General features: G+C 37.5%; 1 protein-coding gene across 1 annotated transcript in view; it reads left to right on the forward strand.

Moving 5' to 3' along the window:
- MAN2A1 (mannosidase alpha class 2A member 1) overlaps positions 1 to 26,272 on the forward strand; it is a 167,052-nt gene that overhangs the window by 112,311 nt on the left and 28,469 nt on the right. The window contains exons 13-17 of the mRNA XM_030326180.1: positions 4,090 to 4,255; positions 6,082 to 6,300; positions 7,047 to 7,169; positions 10,365 to 10,479; positions 25,464 to 25,597. Coding sequence (XP_030182040.1) covers positions 4,090 to 4,255; positions 6,082 to 6,300; positions 7,047 to 7,169; positions 10,365 to 10,479; positions 25,464 to 25,597 — 757 coding nt within the window. The remainder of the gene's footprint in view (positions 1 to 4,089; positions 4,256 to 6,081; positions 6,301 to 7,046; positions 7,170 to 10,364; positions 10,480 to 25,463; positions 25,598 to 26,272) is intronic.

Consider the following 26,272-nt stretch of genomic DNA (forward strand, 5'->3'; position numbering starts at 1 on the left):
TCCAGTGGGAAGGATGAAAGGCTGTGTCTTATAGGTTGCCCGTACAGTCCTGAGGACTGGGCCCCGCATACAAGAAGCAAACTAAGAGATAGCTCCAAGGTCACTCTGACTAAGGACATGCTCCTTCCACTCTACCCTTCATCCAATCCTAGAAGGAAGCCCGAATGGTCCTAATCTATTGTTCATGTGGGCACTGATTAGATTTGCCTTAAAGAGAGGACTTGGATTGCCCCAGGTGTCTTTCTTATCATGACATGAATCATTTCTACAAAAGGGGTGAAGGAATTCTAAATATACTCCTCCTCAATAGTCTTCAAGGACAGAACCATGTGTACAGTGGAATTCTAGTTCTCCCATAAAATGATTCCCAGTTTGACATGAGCATGCAGATGTCTTCATTTTTCTCCATTCCTTTTTCTCTCAAAGTAGATCATAATCTGTCATCTAATTGGGTTGGCAGGTACCATATGAATGCTTTGTTATCATGAGGTGAGGGTTGTTCCTTTTATATGGAGAATTGGGATACTTGCTGTAACCCCAAGTAAGTTAAGGGGGCTTAGTATCCTAGTGAGAACTAGGAGTCTGGATGGGACTTGGTGATAGGTGATGGGAAGCGAATGTAAACGTGGGGACAAGTGGGGGGGGGGATGTTCTGAGCTTCCTGTACAGTTACTTCCAAGATGAAATAGAAATTAACTATCCTAATTTTTAAGATATAAATATTACTGTTTTCTTTTGTTAGCGTGGATCAAGTATTACTAATTTTTAATAACCGAGTTTGACATTTAGGATATTGAAACCTGTTGGTTTTATTCACAACTGATGTGTTTAAATGAACTCATATTTAGGGATGTTGGCAGTATAACAAATGTTTGACCCACCAAATATGATAATGAAAATTAACATTTAGGAGCGCCTGGGTGACTCAGTCGGTTAAGAGTCCAAGTCTTGATTACGGCTCAGGTCATGATCTTATGGTTCTGTGAGTTCGAGCCCCGTTGTCGGGCTCTGTGCAGACAGCCTGCTTGGGATTCTATCTCCCCCTCTCTTTGCCCCTCCCCAAAGTGTGCTCACTCTCTTTCTCAAAATAAATAAATGAACTTTTTTTAAAAAGTTAAAAAAAAGAAAATGAATATTTAGTTAATTTTTGATTGTGTACTTATTTCCAAAGGAAATATAATTCATTTATGATTATACTTTCTCTGTACTGTACTTAAAATGTATGTAGATAGGAGTTTGTGTGTGTATATTAGGTAAATTTGTGCTGTGATATACTTGAAAAACGTGTGGATTTCTAATTATGTTAAAAAATTATTTTCTTTGTTCAGCATTATACTCATATACTCTACACATGTAGTTTTTGAATAGATTCCTGGCATGATAATCATATAATCATTCAGTACAGTAGAAACATCATTATGGTCAAATACTAATTAGCTACTAAAACAAAACAAAACAGAACTTAGTTCCCAGCTTATTGTAAAAAGCAGTTTAATAGTGTACAAAACCATGTGTATGGTTAAAACTATTATTTGCTTTAAATGTGAATCATTTTCCCCCCTTTTGGCAATGGGAAGGAATCAGTGTTCTGGATGCTTATTACCTAATTTATTGCTTGGGCACATGTTACAATTTATTATTCAAAGCCTTTATGACCAGCTCTATGTAATGGAGCATCCAAAGGACTTGCCAGTAGGAATTCCAAGTTCAGTACCTGGATGTGCTTCAGGGCTTCTACAAAATTAGGAAGCTGGCCTGAGTCTTTAGACCGTGTCTTAGAGTTCTTCACATACTACCTCTGAGCCTCTGGTAACATGGTGTTCAGCAGTAAATCACTCATTTCCAGGATGATGGTTTGAACATCTTTGGTGCTGAGGTTGGGTGATCCTCAACTGTTTTACTTCCCCAGTGCACCTTAGGAATATGGTATTGTCTTTCTGTAACGATGAATCCTGGCAGCTGTGATTCTCCACATGGGTTTGTGATGGAACAAGTCAGGTGACATGTAAGCAACAGCTAGTAGAGGGCAGTGGGAGGGTACAAATAGGTTGACAGATCACTCAGGTAAGTCTGTTTAGCATACCTCTCAAAGGGGCGTTACCCTTGCTATCCTTTAGAGTTGCTTCTGTGGATAAAGTAGGGTTCTACCTAGTGCCTCTAAGCTTCAGTGTCCTTTGTAAATATGTTTTTGACTACATGGCTTTAGTCTGTCTTTTCTCATATACATATGGTATCACTGAACATAAGTGATGTAAGTTAGCTTGTGTGATCCTGACACATACTATAAGCGCCATTCTTATTGCTGTTATTGTCACTTGGGCATCTCAAAATATTATTTCTATCGTAAGTGCTTCCCCTGATAAACCATTTATGAGTCAAACATATTATAGATTTTATGCTCTTTCTTTTTTTGTGTGTTTTCCTGTTGTCCTTCACTTTAGTTTTGACCGCTGTGGGAATTAATTTTGTTTCTCAAGTGATTGGCAATGCAGTTGAAATACACAGGGCACATGTAGGATAAAATAACACTACAAGGCTTTCTGATGCACTAGGTACACAAAACTAGCTTGTTTCTACCATCTCTGATGTAGCTACTATGAGTCAGTGGGTGTGGGATTGCTATCTGACTATTCAGTTCTGTGTTCCTGCATTTACAGAATTGCATAGGAAACCAAAATATTTCAGATCATGAAAATATTCACTAATAAATCAGAGAGTTGCATTATTAAAGCATCCTCTCTTGAAATACCTTTTGATTTATTTGAATCTAATATAATTCAAATTGATTATAAAGTAAAATCATAAATCTTTCAAAGGCTATGTATTTCATGTCTGTGATATGATGGTATAGAATGTTTCTGCTCACAGGCAAAGCCATGAAACAGTGGGGATCTGCCAGAGTTACACAGCTGAGAAAATCAAGGATGCTAGATACTCCAACGAAGAATTCTTTCAATATCAAAGAAATGAGAGAGGACTGTAGGAAAAATGATGAAGTCCTTGAATATTTTTTACAAATGTAGTTTTGTTTAAAACCACCCTATAAAAATTAAATGTAACATGAAGGATGTCATAATGTGCTAATATAAAATGTTGTTGGAAGAAGTCTGCCAGAAACTCCAGTTCATTCATTATTTTTGTTCCTTCTTTTTTTTTTTTTTTTCAACGTTTATTTATTTTTGGGACAGAGAGAGACAGAGCATGAACGGGGGAGGGGCAGAGAGAGAGGGAGACACAGAATCGGAAACAGGCTCCAGGCTCTGAGCCATCAGCCCAGAGCCTGACTCGGGGCTCAAACTCACGGACCGCGAGATCGTGACCTGGCTGAAGTCGGACGCTTAACCGACTGCGCCACCCAGGTGCCCCTATTTTTGTTCCTTCTAAGAAATGCATATAGTTGCAAATATTACCTAACCTTACCTTAATAGTTTATATTGTCCTTTTTCTAGCTAGTCACAATTAAACCTTTTTCTAGCACTGTTTATTATAAAATTTTAGCCCCTATTTTAAGTGGACTCACTTCAGATTATCTTTTTACCAGAACTAATGTCTTGGATAATAAGGGTCCCCAATATATACAATATATGTGTGAATTAATGTGATTTTGCATGGATAGCCATAAATTTTTGCTGTGTTTTAGTGGTCTAATAGGAATGTCAGAATTTTCATTTAAATTAATTGTGACTAAAATACCAATAGGCAATGTATGGGGTTTTTTACTCAGTGAGATTAGTAGGCAGGGATCAGGATATTAGTTGTATCAAGCTGATTATTTTAGAAAGACTAATAAAGCCATGTTGTATATAGGTCATTTTCTGGGCCATGGAAATAACTTTATTATAGTTCTTTTAATGTCTTCCATTTGTATAGCATTTTATTCTTAGAAAGTGAATCATTATTTCGTTACCCTTTGTACCGTGTTCTTTGTGATGAAACTACGTGTCCTCCAGAAATTTTACCAGAATGTTCCTTATAAGTCTTCTCTGTGTGTTTGACTCTATGACTGTCTATGAGCTGAGTCCTTACACATAGTGTGAAAGAAGTAAAAATATTTTTAAGACCTAAGAAGTGAAACGGCTGTTTTTGCAGGTATCTTGTCATCTGTAATCCTTCAGAACAAGACCGAAACTCGGTGGTCTCCGTCTATGTGAGTTCCCCCACAGCACAAGTGTCTTCCGCTTCTGGAAAGCCAGTGGAAATTCAAATGAGCGCAGTTTGGGATACAGCAAGTATTATTTCACAGACAGCCTATGAGGTACGTTTGCCGTGGAGCTTGTATACGTGCCCCCTTGAGCTGTCAAACTGATGTGTGTGAAGTGGTTAAAGTTGTAAATACCGGAGGATTTAACTGGCCAGTTAAGTGACGCTAAAGGAAAATAGATCCTGAAGCACCTGGGTGGCTCAATCAGTTAAGCATCTGACTCTTGATGTTGGCTCAGGTGATGGTCTCACAGTTAACGAGATCGAGCTCAGGTTGGCTCTGTGCTGACAGTGCGGAGCCTGCTCGGGATATTCTCTCTCTCTCTCTCTCTCTCTCTCTCTCTCTCTCTCTCTCTCTCTCTCTCTCTCTCTCTCTCTCTCTCTCTCTCTCTCTATCTCTCTCTCTCTCTCTCTCTCTCTTTCTCTCTTTCTCTCTCTCTCTCTCTTTCTTTCTCTCTCTCTCTCTCTCTCTCTCCCCCTCCCTCCCTCCCTCCCTCTCCTCTTTCAGTCTATCCCCTCCCCTGCTCATGCTCTCCCTCTCAAAATAAATAAACTTTAAAAATAAATGAATAAAGGAAAATAGATCCTGTGTTTCCTGAAATACTGATATCTTTGTTACTGTGTATACTGTATGTTATTATTAGTATATGTTATTAGCATGTATTGCATATCTCTATAAATATCATAATGTTTTCCTGAAGTAATGAAGTAATCATTACTCATAAAATTGTGAATTTTTTCATTTAACTCAATTGTTTTTCTTATATTTATTTATTTTTGAGAGACAGAGACAGCACAAGTGGGGAAGGGGCAGAGAGAGAATGAGACACAGAATCTGAAGCAGGCTTCAGGCTCTGAGTTTTCAGCACAGAGCCTGATGTGAGGCTCAAACTCATGAACCATGAGATCATGACCTAAGCCAAAGTTGGACGCTTAACTGACAGAGCCACCCAGGCGCCCCTGTTTAGCTCAATTTAATGATAGTTATGCATATGGAAATTGAGATAAATAGCCATTTGTCTCAGAAAAGCATACTACCAGCTTTTCATTGCAAAGATGACACAACACACCATGAAAGAGAAAGACTTCCTAAAATAGAAGAAGGTGCTTTTTTTCTGAAATACAACAATGGAAAATTGGGGCTCAAGTAACAGATGTTTTTGGTAAAAAATTTTTAAAGTAATATTAACCTGAACTTTTCACTAGAAAGTATCAATATTTGGTGTCTGGAGTGTAGTTTAAACCATGTACTTCTGAAGACACAACCATAAGCTAGGAACTCTAAATGAGAATTACTTTGCTTGTTAAGAGCCATTGCTGGCTGCTTTCATAAATTCATAATCTTTAAGGTAAAAAGGAAAAGTATAAAAGCAGCTTTGGTCAGATGTTACAGGAAGCACCCTATCTAGAAAACGAATCGAGCTCCTGGAAGGCAGGGGTCATGTCTTGTAGTGTGCACATCCTTTATGCTTGTGCATTGTCTGCTAGACCCCAGGCATTCGATGACTGCTGTTAACATGCTTAATATTTATAGTATTGTGTTTACCGTGTTTATTTTTAACGTACTTGAATATCATAGTATTATAAAAAGATTCCTGATAATTAGGGAAAATCATTGTTCACAGTAAGCCCTTACCTTCATGGAGAATTTTGTCGTCTGGGCATCTATTAAGAGCACTGTAGGACAATTGAGGATGCTCATATAATTTCATATATTGAATGAAAGCATAATGCCCTTGATAGTTCTACCACTGTGAAGTTTGTAGAATAGTGTTAGATGATTTTGAAAATATTGTAGTTTTTTGTTTTTATTAGACCTATAAATGCTTTTCTTTCAGTAGATTACATTTCTTAAAAAAATCTCTCATCTGCCTTTTAAAGATCTCCTTTCTAGTACAGATACCACCATTGGGAATGAAAGTGTATACAATTGTGGAATCAGCAAATTCAGATCCACATTTAGCTGAGTATGTCCTGTATAATGGTAACATCAAAGATAAAGGAATTTTCAACATGAAGAATGTAAAAAGTGCTGAGGAAGCTATAACTCTAGAGAACTCCTTTCTTAAACTTCAGTTTGGTCCATCTGGGCTTATGGAGGTATGTTCTGAATAGTTTTCAAATTCATGGAAGGCTTATCACTTTTATTATAATATGTGCAGACTGGGTATGCAAAGGGAGAAAAGTTGACCCAAACACTCTTGGGGAAAAGGATGCATGAGCAATATATATCTCATTTTTGTGTTCCACTATGGCCACTTGTTCCTAAAGGGTGTGATCTGTGGGTGGTGCTGATTTGTGAATTGTTTGTTACTGGTCCACAAGATAAGTATAGAGGCTATAACTGTTTAGAAATGTTTGTGGAAACTTCGAAAGCACCGTGGCACAGTAAATTTATGCCTGTTGAATCTAATAATAAAAAAATGCAAGTGTATGTTTGGTATGTCACTTTAAATGTAATTTTTGTAGTAATTCACTTTTATCGTACCCCACAAAAATATTGGTCCATGCATATTGGAGATAAAAAATAAACCTGTTCCTTTGTGCAGAAAGTTTGAGAAACACTGGTCCAGATCTCTTTGTGTATCTCTTTCTTCCTTGAGGAAGGGAGTTCTTTTTGTTTCTATTGTGAAAGTTTTAAATTCTAAGTATAAAATATAAAAGTATACTTTTAAGTATAAAATTTTGGTTGTTCCTCAGAATTATAACATTAGAGTCTATTAGCATTTTTCAGTCTATCCTGAGGTTTTTTTGTTTTGTTTTTAATCAACCTACACATGGAACCAAATACAACATCATTAATATCTTCATAGTGAGTTGCCTTTAAACATTTTTTTTATCCTTAGGAAATAATAAATAAAGAAGATGGTAAGCGGCATGAAGTAAAAGTACAATTTTCATGGTATGGAACGACGAGTAAAAAGGATAAAAGTGGTGCCTACCTCTTCTTACCTGATGGGGAAGCCAAGGTAAGTGACAATGAGCTGAGCAGTGAACAAGCACTGATTGAAAGAATAATGAAGAAAAAAATAAGTGCATCTCATTATCTTGTCATCTATTAGGCATAGATGAGTTGGTTCCACTATGATATTTTCTTACTGACATTTGGTAATTTGTAGTGGAATGTTAGGTAAACAAATAATTTTTGCAGGGTTGGAATCCATGAAGATGCTACAATGAATAGTTGCTCTGCACGCATGGAAGTTACATTTGATTTAGGGTTCAAGAGCTCTTATACTGGTATATACATAAGTGGCATGGTATATATCCAGAGACCAATTATCTAGCCATACAGGAAAAGTAAATTGCCCCCTGGCCATTTATCTCCTTAACTGCTAGCACTTTAAAAAACAAGAACAAAAAAATTCCCCTATCCTTGACTGTAAAGGTAATATATGCACATTTTGACACATTTTTGAAAACACAGAAAACTGAAGAGAACAATAAAATTTACCAACTATTTCCAAGGCCGTGCAAACCAGGGCCAACATTTTGATGTGTTTTTTATTGTCTTATGCACATCCCTTTCTCCCCCATTTTCAAGTGTGGTCTTACTACATGTACATATTTTATTTTTCATTGTCATAGTGCTCACAATCTGACGGTATGTTCTTTGAAAACAATTTTAATATGTACTGTTGTGATTAAAAACTTAGAGATATAAGATGATTAAAGTCTGAGGGTATAATGTCTAACATGGTCAGTGTAGTACATAATACTGTATTGTGTAATATGCTGAGAGTAGAACTTAAATGTTCTTACACACACACAGACACACACGTGTGTGTGTGTCTGTGTGTGTGTGTCTGTGTGTGTATATATATATGACAAAAAGGAATTTCCTATTGTTGCATATGTAGATTTTCTCTCAGTACTTCACTACTGTGCCATTGTGATAAGCCTTCTTTGTAACATTCTTTTTATGCAGTGTTGATTATTTCCTGAGAATAACTTTCTAGAAGAGTCATTTTGTGTCAGTGGATGAGGCCTTTAAGACTTGATATGTACCACTTCTCTGTCCCCTACAAAGACTGCATAAATATTCACTCCCACCAGTGTTTTTGAGAGTAACTCTAATATACCATGCCACGCACTGAGCATCAGCCATTTAAAAGCTTTCCGTACAGTAATAGGTAAAAAATATTTCACTGATGAGATTTTATGGTTATTAGGAAGGCTAAACCTTATATATTTGTCTCTCATATCTCTTTTGTGACTCCCTATGTAAGTTTTTGACCATTGTTCTAGTGGTATGACTTAAGGATCTGTAAGCATTCTTTTTTTATTTTTAAGTTTATTTATTTATTTTGAGAGAGAGTGGGAGAGGGACAGAGAGAGAGGGAGAGAGAGAGAATCCCAAACAGGCTCCATGCCATCAGTGCAGAGCCTGATGTGGGGCTCGAATTCACGAACCGTGAGATCATGACCTGAGCCGAGACCAAGAGTCAGGTGCTTAACCAACTGAGCCACTCAGGCGCCTACGTAAGCGCCTTTATATATGGTAAAAGTTAATCCTTTTTCCTATTTATTGCAAAATTTTCCATCAGTGTGTCATTGAACTTAATTATTTTGTGTTGTTATAGTTTTTTTTAATTTGGGGATAGTCCTGTATTTTTTTTCTTTACAGCGTCTTTTTTTGTCTGTTTTTTGCTTTTCTACTTCTACAGGTTTTCTCCACTTCATGATAAGTTAAAGATTCTCCATATTTTGTTGTCTAGAGACCTATCTCCTGCAAAAATTGTTGTACAATTTATTTATTTTGTTTTTGTTTGTTTTCCTACAGTTTAGAAGAGCCTGCTAACCGACATCAAATAATAGGTTTTATAGGGTAGCACTGGCAACCTGAAGGATTCTAGTTGTTTGTTGTTGTTTGTTTTGATTTTTTTTAAATCAGTGAGGAATTAAAGGTAAACCATAGCTCATAGTAGCTGTTCCAGGATGGGCAGTGGAGCCTAAGTAGAAGCTGTGTCAGTGTGTTTTCTCTTGACAGCTTTTGTCATTGGACAGGAATTTTGTTTTTATTGACTGTTCTCATGCTTAAAAAAGGAAAGTAGCTGTACTTACAGAATATTATATATGGCCAATAGGGACTAATTTATTTAAAATTATTCTCTCTTTAAATAGCTCTAATATTAAAGAAAAAGACCAAGGGAATTATTGTATGTTTACAAAGAGAAAATAAAAGAACACCAGCAAGGAGGCAGCAGGGTGCATCAGAAAAAGGCAGGAGCCCAGAAATCCCCGTGCCAGGTTTCCTCTGCTTCCATTACTTTCTAGGTATATGGGAAAATCAGGTCCAAGAACTTTGTGAATGCTAAAGCATTGTATTAATTTCAAAATATTTTTCTGTAGCCAGAGAGGTACATTTGGAAGAAAATTGCACTGTCCTGAAAATCTGATGCTGCTTAGGTAGCTCATATTGTAAGCCTCACTCTTCATGACCTTGTTGAGCTTGTATAGCATGTAGTGCTCAAGAAATTAGAATTCTTTATAAATGCTTTCCATTTGTTCCTATGTCACCGAAGTTACTTGTTTTATTCCCAGTTTTTTCTTGACACTAGATTCTAAATAATGAAAACTAAACCAGTAGTTGCCATAGTTTTTTCAAGTTTGTAAATTTGCGTTATATTCTGCTAGCTTTTCCTAGTGAAAGGGCAGTATGTTTTATAGAGTAGTAAACCTAACTGTGATTACATGGTGTTTGTGAATCCTGCTTTCTGTTTGCTTAGATGACTCCCTGTGGCCATCCTTACCACCTGTCCTGACCCCTGAACATTAGGGGCCATGGTTCTAATAAATGTTTGCCTGGGAAAATGTCAGTGCTGTAGAATGAGTGGTATTTCTAATAAATCACCAATGGACAATATAGAAGGATTTTAATTAGAAATTTTTATAGCTGGGAGGGAATGTTTGTAGATCATCTAGGCCAATCAGGTTGTAAACATTTTTATTATTTTCTGTTTTTAGTACTTTTTATGTAAGGAAAAACCTTATAGTAAAGTTTTATAGTTTGTGCATATTCTGATACCTTGTAAGGTTTGGTTTTCACTTGAAATTGCAGATTATCAGGTGTTAAGTATTTGCCATTTTGGAAATTATAATAAACATTTCTTCGAAAAGTTAAAAGCCAAAATTTTTTCTTAAAAATGTCATTTCCTCCTCAGCCTTATGTTTACACAACACTACCCTTTGTCAGAGTGCAACATGGAAGGTTTTATTCGGACGTGACTTGCTTTTTTGAACGTGTTACCCATAGAGTCCGACTGTACAACATACAGGGTAAGAAAACAGAGAAGCACAATTGTGAAACATGTGTACTGGTTCTTGAGTTTTGTTTGTCGTTTTTTAATCAATTAGCAAGTGGTTTCTGAAGATATAATCTTTCTAAATTTGCCATCATTCTTATTGTGTGTTTTAAAAATATAATACTTCCCTTTGATAATCAAAAATGGTAAATCTTTTAACTCTCTGCATCTACATATTCTTTTTTCCTGTGTATCTTTTCTATCATAATATGTGTCCCAGCCGTGAGTTCATTAATTGGAAACTTTATTTCTAAGATCTAAAAAATGTTATTTTTATTTTATTTTACAAAATGGAAATTATATCAAATATGGCTTTCAGTTAGTGGATCACCGACTGCCTCTGACATACACACACACCCCACATATGGCCTGCCTTAAATATGGAAGGTATTGCAATAGCAAGTATTACTGGAATTTAACTTTCTTTTAAGAAAAATGTTCATTACTAGTTCTTTTTATTCACAACTCTTTAGCTGGTAGAGTATAAAATCAGGCGATTGTTTATTGCTTTTAGGACAGTACTGAATAGCGTCTTTATCAACCAAGCAATAGTAAGTGGGCTTCTAATCCTTTTAGGGACTTAACCACGGGCATTGGCACTGGTCCTTCCCTAGGATTTGGGTGTAGCTATGATTCCCAGATAATCTCAATAAGAGTTGCACATTTATGTTGGTTGATGCTGAATTCACCAGTTTTAGAATGGAGTACTTTTCTAACCACAAATGTAATCCTAATAACCAGACCACTAACCATGGTATCAACTGTCTTAGAAAAGGACCTCATAAAAATGCCACTTTAGGTGTTTCTTTGCTATTAGCTATGCTGAAAAAGCTAGGAAAGGAAAAATTGTTTCCCTGAATCTTTTTTTTTTTTTAATGTTTATTTATATTTTTTGAGAAAGAGAGTGTGAGTGGAGGACAGGCAGAGAGAGAGGAGACACAGAATCTGAAGCAGGCTCCAGGCTCTGAGCTGTCAGCCCAGAGCCTGACGTGGGGCTCGAACTCAGGAACAGTGAGATCATGACCTGAGCAGAAGAAGTCAGATGCTTAACCAACTGAGCTGCCCAGGCACCCCTCCCTGAGTCTTTATACCAGTAAATAATAAAGCATTTTAAAGCTAATGATAAAATATATGGACACGCACTGTTTACTTTTTAGGTAATGTGGGGAAGCAAATGGTACTTTGTTCAGGGAATGTTCGCTTTGCTACCTGTAAGAAAGTTCATAGTTCTGAAGTAATCTTTTATTGAGTTTTCTCAGCTCTCTAGTAAGTCACAGTCTTTTTGCCCCATCCCTTTCTACTCTTAAAAACAATTTTTTTTAATGCTTATTTATTTTTGAGAGAGAGAGAGAGAGAATGAGCATGAGCAGGGGAGAGGTGGAGAGGGAGACACAGAATCTGAAGCAGGCTCCAGGCTCCAACTGTCAGCACAGAGCCTGACACAGGGCTTGAACCCACAAACCATGAGATCATGACCCGAGCTGAAGTCAGAGGCTTAACCAACTGAGCCACCAGGTGCCCCAAGGGCAACTCTACTCTTGCATAAGCTATTGTTCAACATCTCTGAGAGCTCTAAAATTACACTTTCAGCTATGACCAAAGGTGTCATTGTATGGGTGAAAATGGCATCATCATACAGAAGATCTGCTTATCTGCTTTTAGATTTGCTTACAACTGTTGCTTTTAATGGAAAATGTCTTCCTTGAGTACAACATAGCACCCACTGTGGCACAGACCTGTTTACCAAGTGTGGTTCAGCATTGGTTTTCATCAGTTAATACTTAGGGATAGCTGTGTCTCAGAGTTAATGCTGAAGCAGCTCACCAGAGAATTCCAACTTCTCAATCAAGTATATTTGCCTAATTGCTTTTGCTTTTCTTTAATTGAGTCAGTCACTGTCACTGCAGCTTCACAGTTTTTGCAGGTTGTCCGGGGGATCTAGATCTCATCACAGAGGATGGTTTCTGTAAATTAAAGGGCCCTCTTTGGCTACTGAGACCATAAGCTTAGTTTGCCATCATATCCCAGTGGTTGATTTGGAAATTAATAGGCTCTGACTTGTCTGTTTACTCATTCCAACAAACATGTATTTATCAGACCCTAAATCCCTTTCTTTTCTCCTCTTCCTTTCTTCCCTCCTGAGTAGTCCAAAATGCCCAGTGGCGGCTGATTCATAGCCCCTTAGCAGAACCAGGAACCACCAAGATTTAGCTGATTCCCAGCCCTCCAAGGTGACAGTGCCGGCTCTCTGATCAGTCAGTTAAGAAACAGAAGTTTTTCTCAACTGGGCACTTGGAATATTAACATAACAAAAAATAATAAAAAAAAATAAGAACACAGACCTCAGATTGCCTCTGGATGTGACAGTGGGTGGAATAAACAGGCTGAAGCATTTGTATTAGATTTTTGTAGCTTGAGAGCAGAAAGCTTCAGAAGTTTGTGGGAAATGACAGATAAATACGTTAGGTATAATGTGAAGTTAACTTAGAGTGCTTTTCCAGATGAGTTTTACTGTTCTTGCCTGGATTGAACCTGAAACCAGCGTATGTAACTATTCGAAGTGACATAGCAATCTTTCTTTTTGCTCTCTCAAGCCCAGAGCATTTATTTTTTTTTTTTTCCCAACATGAAAGTACTTGGTGGGAGATGAAGATACCAGCTCACCTGAAAGGCTTTCATCCAAAATATACATCCTTCTAATGTCCGTATCTCAGCCTCTCTCAACAAATCTCCTTCTTGGAAAAAAAATAAGCCTAGGTGTGGAGAGAGCCTTTTTTCAGTGGCCTTCTTGACCCACGTCGTCTGTCCTTTGTGTGAAGGGTCGGGTTGTTGGCATCCTGGCTCATTGGGTTTTAATTAAATCACTAATCGAAACCTAAGGAAGAGATGTGAAGTCTTCAGGGTGTTTGGATCTCAGGGAGTTCAAAGTGCCTGAAAGGGGTCTGGTAATGCCCCACCAAAAAAGCAATACTAAGAAATACTTGAAAGTTCTTTGGTGTTTTGAACTTTGGCCTCACAGCGCCTGGGTGATTGATCAAAATACGTGCAAAGAAAACATCAGCCAGTTTCCATGCTTTTGTAGATCAGCTTTTGTTTAATATTTCTTAAAATAACAAAAATACCTACTTTCAACTTTAACTTATTAATCTATCTTTGGATATATGCTAATTTTGCCCCCATTAAACTGACCAGATGTAGTTTATTTGGATGAGTATTAATGAATAGAGCCTGTTTGTTGTTAGTACCAAATTTATGAGCCAGAAAAAAAAAATGGGGTTTGGGGGAGAGAAACTATTAATATTTTATGATTAGATACTATAATTGTGTTAGGTTACTAAACCATTAATTATGCAGAAGATTTTATTCTCAGCAATAAGTGTAAAGAAACAGAGTTGATATTATGAATTATCTATCTTTATTGAATGTCTGTTTGTATTAAATCCTTCAAATTTGGTTTATTTGAAATATTCTTTTAAAAAACTAAAGTAATGCAATCCTGATAAAATATCCTTAAATTCCTCAATCTCTGTTTTAGTTGCACTTTGACCCTTTTCTCCTCAAAGTAACTTTTGGCCCAAATTAAGCTTTAAGAGAAAACAAAATGAGGAATAAATCAAACAGCACTTCCAAATTATAAAAACCATGTGGTCATTACTGATTTCACAACAAACTGAGTTGGAAGGCATGGGTTCAACTAACTTTGTTTCTTTTCTTGGTTTTATATTTAAGTTTTAGTTTCTCTATTTGTGTTCTCTCCAGGTTCTGAAAATGGTAGGAGGTACAGTGCAGCTTAAAGTTCTCTCTTAACATCATTTAAACTATCGAAAAACACGGTGTGTTTCTTTTCATTATTGTTCAGACATTACATTCAAAAAGGTTCAAGAAATAATAAATTAGAGGAAGTCTTGTGCTCACTAGCGTTAAAAGCTCTACAAGATCAGAGAGATTTGAGAGATTGCTGATGAAACATAATGCTTTGCCTTTTATCAGGTTAAGTAAGAAATCCATTTGGTAGCACCCATAATTTAATGAAATGCCCTTTTGGAGCCTTTTTTTTTCCCCCAAAGATTATTTAGTTGGTAGAAAATAACATTTTTCTGGAGGAAAATGTGGGAGAAGTGAGGATTAATTTTTCTTGTACTGTAATCATCTTCCATTCAATTGAAACTTTAAGTGTTACTAAATAGACTACTTTAGCTTTTTTTGTTAATCTTGAATTGGAAGATAGAATGTGATACAAGCAGAAGTCCCTGTATCCCCTCATGTTATATTTGATATTGTGCCATCACAATAAGCACATACCTTGCGGTGGCATAATGATCAATAAGTGACATTTGATAGCTGTGGCTTCATTTGTCTTCAGAGCTGTAATTATTAGACTTTGGTGCCCTAGTTTTCTGACATCAACAGCTACTTTGAAGAATTAGGTTGCTATGGGTTACCAATGTGTCATGTACCTTTTCACTAGCACAACGTTCAGGTTCCAGATCTGTTACAATATATACCTCCAAGCTTTCCCCCCCCAGGGACTACGTTCTCCTAGGCAGGTGTTTGTGAGTGAATGAGTATGTGTATAAACCATGTTTCAACCCTTAGGAGAAATATCATAAATGCAATACTCTGGCCTATTTTCCACCAACATATTATAAAAGTACTATATGTAATGGATCTTACTAAAAGAAAGCAAGTAGCCTGGAGGTAAAATGTAATGAACTGCCATCAAGAAGTATGGAAGAAAAGACTTTCCTTTGGCTGAAATGACTGAATAATTTCCTTGCCTGGGCACATTTAGCAATCGCAAAGAGGTTGCTTAGTTTTTCTGTTTTGAATATATAGCCAAAATGGAGTCATAACATGACCCTTGACTTTTAGAGAGTCAAAGTGAACTTCATCTAGTTAAACACATAAGAGAATCACCTTGGGAATTAGAGATCTGAATCTTTACTTGTACCTTTAAGCCAACTAGGGTGACCTTGAGTTTGTCCTTTAATTTCTCATGCACTCAATTTCTTAAATTATAGAAAGATGGCATGGTCAAGTAGGTGTAACTATTAAGGAGTCTTCACAAAACTTGTTATCACATAAAGTCTCTCTTTTTCATAACTCCCTGCTCCTAAATTCATCTTCTAAGGATGTTTGAATCTGGGCCTCCTATCCCTGGAGTCCTCCTACTTGTAAACAAGGTCTCAGAGCTTCACTGAAGTTGTTTTTATTTCCATAAAAAGATTCATGAGGATATTAAAATGGTTTGCAATCAATCTCTCATATTTTTTTCCCCAGGACTATGTTCCATATTTAGTTTGATTTAAGAGTAAAAAGCATTAAGTAAGTTATGGCTAGGCAGACTTAGGTAATTAAAACATTTCTGGAATACCATAATGTGCAATTGACTGCTAAAGATTTTTTTTCTGTTAATTGGAACTTTTAAAAATTGAAATAAGTAGCTATGTGTCGAATCTGATTATTCCCTACAGGCATGAAAGAGAAGGTTATTTTAAGGGACTATAAGCACATTCTGGTTACACAAATTCAGAACTCAGAGGTTATCTGGGGGGCTGTTTGACAGCAGCTGCTGTGTTGAAGCCATAGCTTCTTAGCAGGGAAGCATCATCCCCCACAAATATGTGTTGTACTAAACTCAGATCAAGGGTGTCGCGATGGGAAACATAGGAGAGGTGTGATGGTTATGAGCTCAGACTCCAGAGTCAACACACCTGTGTGTCATTTCCAGCTCCCATCCCAGTTCTGCTGCTTACCAGCTGTTTGACCTTGTGCAGGTTTTTACAGTCCTTGGTTTTGGCATCTTGAAAATGGTAGCAATAATAGAGTCTACCTCATAAGAGTGTTGGAGGATTAACTGAGTTAATATACATAAAGCCTGGCACCTACTAAGTATTATATCTCCTGAAGAGGATGTGCAGGCCAGATGAGTAAAGGCATAAGTGTTACAATAGAGAGTAGCCATTGAGGGTTGGGGGTGTTGGGGAAGAATTGATAAAGCGAGTTGTTGAGATGCCAGATCTTGGAGAAATGTCACTTAAATAGGCAGAAAGGAGTAAAAGAACATTACAAAGTGTGAGGTGGGGTTGTATCAATCAGACACCCTTGTTCCTGTAAGAATTTGAAAATCTTGGGGCACCTGGGTGGCTCAGTAGGTTAAGCACCTGACTTTGGCTCAGATCATGATCTCATTGTTCGTGGGTTCAAGCCCCACGTCCGGCTCTGTGTTGACAGCTCAGAGCCTGAAACCTGCTTCAGATTCTGTGTCTCCCTCTCTCTCTGCTCCTCCCCCATTCATACTCTGTCTCTCTCTGTCTCAAAAAAGTAAACATTAAGAAATTTTTTTTTGAAAATCTCTGTATTACATATATTTAAACTGATATCTAGTTTTTCTTTATACATTTAAAAAATTGCAAAGGATGTTTTTCCTGGAATATAATCAATATTGACATTTAAAAATAAACATATCCAGTGAGTAGCAATTTGATACCAAATCATGCATTTTTAAAAAGGCCTGAATAAGATCTTTTTTTTTTAAGTTTTTTATTTGAGAGAGAGACAGAGAGAGCACAAGCAGGGGAAAGGGAAAGAGAGAGAAAGAGAGAGAGAGAGAGAGAGAGAGAGAGAGAGAGAGAGAGAGAGAGAATCTTAAGCAGGCTCTACCCTCAGCACAGAGCCCTGCATGAGGCTTGATTTCATGATGGTGAGATCATGGCCTGAGCTGAAATCAAGACTTAACCAACGGAGCCACCCAGGCTCCCCAAGACCATCTTTTAAAGTCAAATTTCACATCCTTATTTTCTCCTTGAACTCATATTTCTATTCTACTTCCTCACAGAAATTTAGCTTAAAGTAATATTCTTATGCTTGAGTCTTGTTATTGGTTAACCTTTCATTACTCTTATAAAAGAAATATGTATGTATATATGTGTCTATATATTTAAATTTAAAATTTCTGTTATCCTAAAAGTATTAAATATGATGTGCATTGAGTTGTAAAAATTATTAATAGTATACAGTTGATCAAAAACAATCTCTATATATTACCAATTTTGTCATTTATTTCATGAACTTTAATGGAAGCCTTTCAGTGAGATAAATTATACATTTTGTATCCCCATATATTCATGTGTCCATTGGTGAATGTTACGTATTGCCAGAATGAGATAGGTTTCAGCATCGATTTTTTTACTAATTTTTATTTTTATAAGTGTAGGGCAAAGGAATGATGTTACTACCATAAATAAGTAGGTGGCAATAGAAGGAATCTTATTATAGGAATACCATTCAGTCCTTTGAACTCTTTATGAGTTAGATTCCATAAATCACAGAGTGGTCTATGTCAAACATAAGTTTCAGTTGATTATTTTTAATGATCTGCCTGGCAACTTGATTAGATACCCCTTCAATTTTGTTGAAAGCAAACAATTGAAAGTCACATGTTTTGGAAAAATATTTGTTACTCAGCCATTGAAGTTCAACCAGACACCAGTATTTCACGTTGTCTCTGTCCAGTGCCCACTGGAGTTAGGGTGAATGAGAGCTATGCTATTGCTTCTTTTTTGGTAAGTTGGGAGAAGGGATGGTGAAAATGTAGTTTTAAAGACAACAACAAAAACAAGGAAGAACCTCTTGCCTCAACGGCAAGATCAGCTTGAGAAATGAGAGTGTACAGAATCTAGGCTTCCTGACTAATGGAGCCTTGGAAAGGAGCAAGTCGAGGAGAACAGGAAATAGGCAAGTTCAGAGTGGCTGTCAGTGTGGAGGATATTCAAACGGATCATTGTGATTATTCCAGCATTCTTCCCTCACTTGTCCTAGACCAGGCAAAGTGTGGATCATAGGGAACGGAATAGGAAAGCTTCAGTGTTGTGAGCTGTTTTATTCACCTCCTATGGAAGGGCTTTAGTTAGAGCTTGCCGGTTTGGGATTTTAAAAAATGTTACTGATGTAGATGTTGTGTTCCCTCCAAGACAGAGCTTCAAAAAAAAAAAAAAAAAAATGTCATTTCTTAAAATCAGTGTGTGTTAGGGAAAAAAAAAGCTTCCAGTTTTATTGTGTATTCTTTCTGTCATTAGGTCTTCAAGTATATTGTAGTTAATTGGTGTCATTTTTAACCAAAATTTGCAATCCATGGAATCAAAATGCTATATACCTTTCCTGTTATACATTTACTTTTGTGTCATTGTGAGAATTTCTGCAATGAAAAGCATAAAATATGTAGACTAGTGCCAAGCGCATAATAAGTTGATCAATAAGTAGTAGTAGTAGTTATTTATATAGTGCTTTAGAAATAAAACAAAGTAGTGCATCACCATTTTCTTAAATTCAAGCCTTGGAATGGAATTTACTCAAATTTATATTCATGAAAGCAGATGTTAAAATTTTCACTTGTGGAGAAATAATCAATGTGAACATTTACAGACCTGGAAATCAGCAAGTACCTCAGAGGATAAATTAGATCTCACAATGGCTGGTAAGTTGAATAAGTCAACATGGAGAAAAAGGTCATCCAGTTGTGGGAGTTATTACCATTTTTATTCTTGGTACTTTCAAATGTGAGTACGGTTTTTAAAAATGATAATATTTACTTTTTAGAAAACAGCATCTCCATATTGACCTACTGAATTTATCATTGTTGCAAGACTTGTCATTAAAGTTTATGTTTTGAACTAAGCAGTGTGTGTTAATAACCATGAGTGTCAGCTCCTGGTTAAGTTGGATAAGTTCACAAAAACAATGTCACAAAAGTAAATACATAATGGGAAAGGTATTTTTATATTTTTGATGATTTAAATATAGCAAAAAAGATACTAAATAATCCCAAAATTGGAGGGGAAATACGCCCTGGTTTTTCATGGCAGCTTTTTTTGTTAGCTGTCATTATTGTTACCATTGTCCTACTTCGGCTATGAAGTGACAACTCAGTCACCCCCTCTGCTCAGACACGGATTCAAGAAAAAGGAATGAGGGCAGCAATTTGATAACAAGGTTGCATTTGTGCCCAAGAACCTATATTTTAAGGATACTCACTGAAGACCTTCTTTGAAACTTAGATGCATTTTTTGAGGATTTACTTTGTATGATTTCATATCTATGTCAAATTCAGTTAAATACCTCTCCTGGGTTCTCATCTTTACTTTTCATTTTCTTAGATGGGTGTGGGTCATTATTATTACATCTTGTTGTAAGGACTTGTCCTAATCACACATTCAGCATCACTAAGAAGATACCGAATTCTTGCCAAGTGTGAGACAGGTTCTGTTTTGCCCTTTCTCCCAGGCTGCTCCCTTCTACTCCTATAACCACTGGAGTATGGTGAGTGATGTCCCATTTCTAAGGTATACGCCTTGGAAAGGTACACTTTCCATTTCAAAACTGCTAGAATAAGGTGATTGGGTTGGTGGAGAGGATTGGACCAACGTTTTGCAGGTCAACGTTAATTTCACCTGTCCAAATAGGTTTTGTACTGATCTGATGGCAAAGAGAGGAAACTGTGTGAGACAATTAGGCCTAGAATTCTCCAAAGGCCATCAGCTGCTGGTGCCACGGCCCCAGGCTCACCATCTGCATTTCTCAGTCACTTACCCCCTCCACCCCCCACCCCCGCGACATTTCCTTCTACCTCTTTCACCCACAAAGGATGTGTCAGAGGTGCCTTTCAGTGTTTCTATCCACAAAGGAAGGAGTACCCTTCTCAGTTTTGTTAAGACTGGTGCTTAGCAACAAAATCAAAAGGTGATGCCTCCCTACTTTGACCCCTTGCCTACTCAGTTTCATCTTTTTCCCTCCCTTCTTAGAAAATAATCATCTTTTAAAAATGCTTAAGGGGCATCTGGGTGACTTAGTCAGTTAAGCATCTGATTTTGGCTCGGGTCATGATCTCATAGTTCATGAGTTCAAGCCCCAAGTCTTGCTCTGTGCTGGCTTGGAGCCTGCAACCTGCTTTGGATTCTGTATCTCCCTCTTTCTCTGCCCCTCCTCTGCTTGTCCTCTATCTCTATTATTTTGTATTATTTTTATTTTATATGTGTCTCTCAAAAATAAATAAACATTTAAAACAAATAAAAATGCTTAAAATTCTATGTATACAAGTAATGTATACGCGTACTCTTTTCACAAAAATTTCACACATTATAGTGTATCAGGTGAAATATTTCTGGAATCTTGTGTGGCCCGTATCCTCTACTCAAGAGAGGTAATCCAGATACCTGTGCATGCGCACACGCTCTCTGTCCCTCTCTCTCATATGCATGCATACAAGCACACACACATACATTTGCCCATCTGTAGAAAGATAATACTGTGTCTGTTCTTAGCATGAAGTTCATCGCAGTGTACAAGTGCAGCATTCACTTTCTGCATCAGATCTTTCTATACTAGGGCAGAGAGCCACCTCATTCTTTCCATTTGCTACAGAGCATTCCCTAACATGATTGTTCCGGTTTTGTTGTTCATTTGCCTGTTGATGAACATACAGCGTATTTTCCGAGGATTTTGCCATTGGCAGCAGTGCACAGTGAATGCACTTGGGCTTGTCGTTAGTGTTATCTTAGGTAGATAAGTGAGATCATAGTGTCTTTAATTCATATGTGTTACTTTATTGACCTCTAAAGTGACTATGACATTTAACAAAAGATTTTAGATGGTTTTGAAGAAGTTTTATATTCTGGCAAGCCTGTCACCCTATTTTCATTATTTTTTATTTTATTTGTATTAATTATTCTGTTACTAATTTATTTTACTCAGGTGGCACTTGCAGGATATCAGATCCCAGGTCAGTACCCTCTCCCCTTCTTAAAAAATAATCTGGAGGTCTCCTTTCTACTTAGAGTCAGAGCAAAGCTGCTCTAATCTGGTCCCAAAGCAACTTCAACTTTGTCCAGTGGTGAGTTTGCCAGTGAGACATGGTGGCTGAGAGGCTTAGTGCCGCTTCTGTCCACCTTGTGATCGGGAGCAAGGAATTTCCAAGTAGGCTTAGGGTCAGGATTGAATGAGTTATCACATGCAAAGTATATGGTACATAGTAAGCATTCGGTCATTGTTTGCTGGTTCTTGCACATGGCTGTTATCCTTCACTCAGCAACACTTACTGTGTACCTGGGAGCATAAAGATAAAGAAGACATAGTCTCTGTGCTTCAGGAGTTTACATTGTAACATGCATGGGTTTGCTCAAAATTAAAGTACTTATTCCCTTATCTTTCTGGCTAAACTCTGTCCATGGCATAGTTTGCTTTCCTCTTATGTCAGCTGATTTCTACATGATGAGGGACTGCCTATCACATCTTAACAAATTCTATTTAATGGTGATTCTGCATCTACTACATTCCCAAGATGTCGTTAACACCTGGAATGCAAAGATGGTGTGTAAAACAATCTGTAAGAAGGTCACAGGCACTAGGGAGGGGAAAAAAGAAAAAAAACTCCAGGGTCCTGAAAGACTCTTTCGGCTTCTCTACTACAGCTTTCTGCCCGTGGACTTGCTCTATTCTTTTTGTTTGTTTATTGTTTTTGAGAGAGAGAAAGAGCAAGTATGTGCACATAAGTGTGGGGAGGGGCAAAGAGTGAGGGAGACAGAGGATCCAAAGTGGGCTCTGCGCTGACAGCAGTGAGTCTGATGCTGGGCTCGAACTCAAACCATGAGATCATGACCTGAGCCTAAGCAGGATGCTTAACAAACTGAGCCAACCAGGTGCCCCAACTTGCTCTATTCTTACCTGGCATTACCTGTGTTAAGAAAGATAAACAGTCTCCATTCTCTCTTTCCAGGGGGCAGAGTGTAAGGTGTTAGCAGCAAGGAGGTACTTCCTTCTTTTTGTCAAAACCTGGGAATGGCATCCCCCAGCCCCACCCCTTTGGACTACCCTTGTTAAATAGGGGCTGTTTTCATTCCCAGGATTGAAGAAAACCCAGAGGAGCTTAGAAATTCCTGGCCATTCATGCGCAGGTGGAACCACTTTGGTAAAAGTACCTTTTGCTGCCACATACTGCAAAGATTGTGCAGACCACTGAAACCACTGGGTTTATACCTGTGCCTTCCAGAGAGTACTCCCCTCAATCCCGTGAGCTTCTTTGGGAATTGCACACCTTAGGGAGCTCTCGACACAGGATAGGATAAGTTATCTCTCTCACACAGATTCTTCTTTAAAAAGTAATACATTCTCATTGGTAACTCAGGGATACCTCCTTGCTTTTATTACCATTACAAAATTTATTTGGTTTATTCATAATAAGTATATTAAGTTTGATCTTATTCTGTCCTGGTGCAGAATTTAAATTAATGTCTTGCTGAAGTGTGAATGGACATCGAGGCTCCTTTTAAAGGATCTTTAAGCAGTTGTTGCCACAACAGGATCTGAGCATAATACTGAGCTTGAGAAAGATGATTTTCTCAACAGAAATAATTTATTATTGCTAGAGGTAATATGAAATTATTAATTTTTTTTCTTGAAGCATGTTTTTTGTATATGTTTTCCAGAGATAAATGACTTGAAATTAATGACACTCTTCTTTGTTAAGATTTTCTTTCATTTCATGTAGTCTGTTGACCCCTGAGAGAATATCAGTCTACAGAGGAGAAAGCATAACGCAATGCTGAAAACCCTACGAGTGCTTCCAGTAGATTAGAGTTTACTTGTCCTTTGGTGTTCTCCCCAATGCCGCATGGGGGACTTCATCCCTAGTGTTGCATTGTGTGTTTTGGCCATCTTTGGTTCATTTGTAGAAGCTTATCTGTTAAAATTCCATGTACATTTCACTGGTTTTGAAAAATGTTCTTTAATGTAAACCTACTAAAAGGAAAGTTTGCTTAGAAAGTAATACATTTCTGGGGCATCTGGGTGGCTCAGTCAGTTAGGCATCTGACTCTTGATTTAGGCTCATATCATGACCTCACAATTCATGGATTGAGCCCCGCTTGGGCTTAAGAATAAAGTAATGCATTTCCTACTTCAGAGAAGTTCTATCATCAATGTATGTGATTTTTTTTTTCTTTTAACTTCCCAATACTAGTGAAGCTGTTTGGATCAGCTAGCTATATTGGCAGGTTCTTCTCATAATTCTTGGAAGGAAAGATATGTGTATCTTTCTAACTGGGAAGAGGTTAGTGGTTCAGACTATGGCAGAAGGGGAAAAGGCTACCTCCTTCCCTCACTCATGGAGGTCCTACTGTTCATCACAGCCTTATGAACGGAGTAAGGAGCTGAAAGCATCTGTGACTGAGGTCGTTGAGTTGCAAGAGTGACATCTCCCAGAAAAGAACTTCTATGAGAATTCTGAAAATTCTGTTGATGGGGGCAGGGCGTGGGGGCACTTCAGCCCATTCAGTATTGTCACTGTATTATTATTTACGTTTTCCAGTTTCCAGTGTACTTCTCACATAAACCTTTAGTGCCTGGGCTGCCTGCATTTACATTCTTTTCCACAAATCCCACAGATTCAAACTTCCTTTCTTTAACTGTTTGCTTGTACCTTCACTGAGCCCGGGGGATTCTTCTTGGCTCCCAGCGAAAGTCCTCCTTGCTCCCTTCTTTTGTGCGCCATTTCTCCTTACACAGCCCTCTTTGTTTAAAGAGTGTACTGGTTATTAGCACACCATGGGAGATTGTGTGTGAGGAGTAGGCAGTGGTGGGGAATAATTAAAACTGCAGGTAAATGTCCAGGATTCTTGGAACCTTAAAAACCTTACACTGTATGAAATAGGATAGGACCAACCTTTCTTCTTTTGATTGCTTGCTTTCCTGATAGCTGTCTTTCTTAGAAGATCCTGTATCTCCTCTACATAGTCTGTATGAAGAGTGTTGGATCTCTTTGTAACTCACCTCTCCATCTCTAAAATAGACCCAGTACTTCACTAAGAGCAAGTAGGTATAGTTAGGGTAGCATGACAGATAGAAATTAGTGAACAGTTTAGGGTTATCCAAGAAAATAAATGCTTGATACATCTGGGACTTTTTCAAGCTGTCCTCTGCTTTATATAGCAAAGGGCAAAATGAATCACTCCATAACAAGGGGTCCTAAGAGATACCAAACTCAATTAAAATTGATTTAACTTCTGGGGAGCTCTCCAGATTATACTCCACAAATACTAATATGGTAATATCACTTTCAGCCATAAATCATCTCCTTGGATCTCTTGTCTCTTTTCCTAGATTATAGATCATGGGCAATAATAGACTGTCTCTTGAACCAACAGAGTGTAAATTTCTGCTTCTAATTTCCAGTGTGTAAGGTGAATGGTGAAGAAAAAGGCTTGCATGGCTCTGTTGGGGAATGGCAGTGCAGATGACAGGTGGACTGGCCTGTAGCAGAGCTGACCTTTACTCGTTTAATGTCCTCTTTCCCCTGCAGAACTCTTTGGAGAATCATTTGCATGTTACATTTCATCTGCATTTATCTCATCCCAGCCTCTTCGTCCTTCTGTTGAGTTAACATGTGCCCCGGAGTGATTGTTTTCTACCATCTGACAATTTAAAAAAAAAAAAAAAAAAAGAAGAGGCGGGGGAGGTGGGGAAAGGTGAATGGCAACACATTTAGCATGAAAGATGGTAAAGATAATAAGAACAGAAAAGAGGAAAAAGTGTGTAACTTTGCAAGGAGTTCTATACAGCATATTTAAGAAAAGCAGAGCAATTAGGGTACCTTGGTGACTCAGTTGGTTAAACATCTACCTCTTGACTTTGACTCAGGTCATAATCTCACATTTTGTGAGTTTGAGCCCTGTGTTGGGCTCTACGCTGACAACATAGAGCCTGCTTGGGGTTCTGTTTCTTTCCCTTTCTCTCTTCCTCACCCCTGCTGGCTCTCTCTCTCTCTCTCTCTCTCTCTCTCTCTCTCTCTCTGTCTCTCTCTGTCTCTGTCTCTTTCTCAAAGTATAACTTAAAAATGTTTTTTTTTTTTTTTAAAAAGAGAAGTGGAGCAATAAACTTCTATTAAGGTACATATTCTTTTAAATTTAGGAATAGATGGACAGTCTGTGGAAGTTTCCAATATTGTGGACATCCGAAAAGAACATAACCGTGAGATTGCAATGAGAATTTCTTCTAGCATCAACAGCCAAAACAGATTTTATACTGACCTGAATGGATACCAGGTAATTTTCCTTTAAAATCTGTAAGTAATGGCTATGTTAGTGTGTAACTTTTATATATGGTAATAGGCCAGTTGATTTTGGGTACTTCAAAAATGCTTAAGTTTAAAAATTATTTTCAAAATAAAACTGAATTTTAACAGGTACTCTAGGTTCCTTATTCAATCAGATTTCCAAAGTTAAAACAAATATTTGAGGGATTGGTTTGTAGAACATCTGATTGGAAGGGTGTATTTTCTCAAAGGAAGATTTGGTGACCATTTGCATGTTAATTCCCTTGATGCCAAAATGTATATAAATTTGTCTAATAGAAAGGAAGCATAATCAGGGGTTGAAGAAGTGTGTTTTTTTTCCCTCATAAGGAAATGGTCTGTGCATATTTAACGTATTACATATATACTTTAAAAAAAAAATTTAGGTTTATTTATTTATTTCGAGAGAGAGGAGAGAGAGAGTGGCAGGGAGAGAAAGAATCCCAAATAGGCTTCACACTGTCAGCACTGAGCCTGACGCGGGGCTCAAACTCATGAACCGTGAGATCATGACCCGAGTCAAAATCAACAGTCAGACACTTAACCAACTGAGCCATACAGGCACACCAAATACATATATACTTTTAAATGTATAATGTATTAATGAGCTCTTTTAAATTTCATGAGAACTCTTCCCCTCTTTTTA

Source organism: Lynx canadensis, chromosome A1, assembly GCF_007474595.2.
Source record: "Lynx canadensis isolate LIC74 chromosome A1, mLynCan4.pri.v2, whole genome shotgun sequence".
NCBI classification, from domain to species: Eukaryota; Metazoa; Chordata; class Mammalia; order Carnivora; family Felidae; genus Lynx; species Lynx canadensis.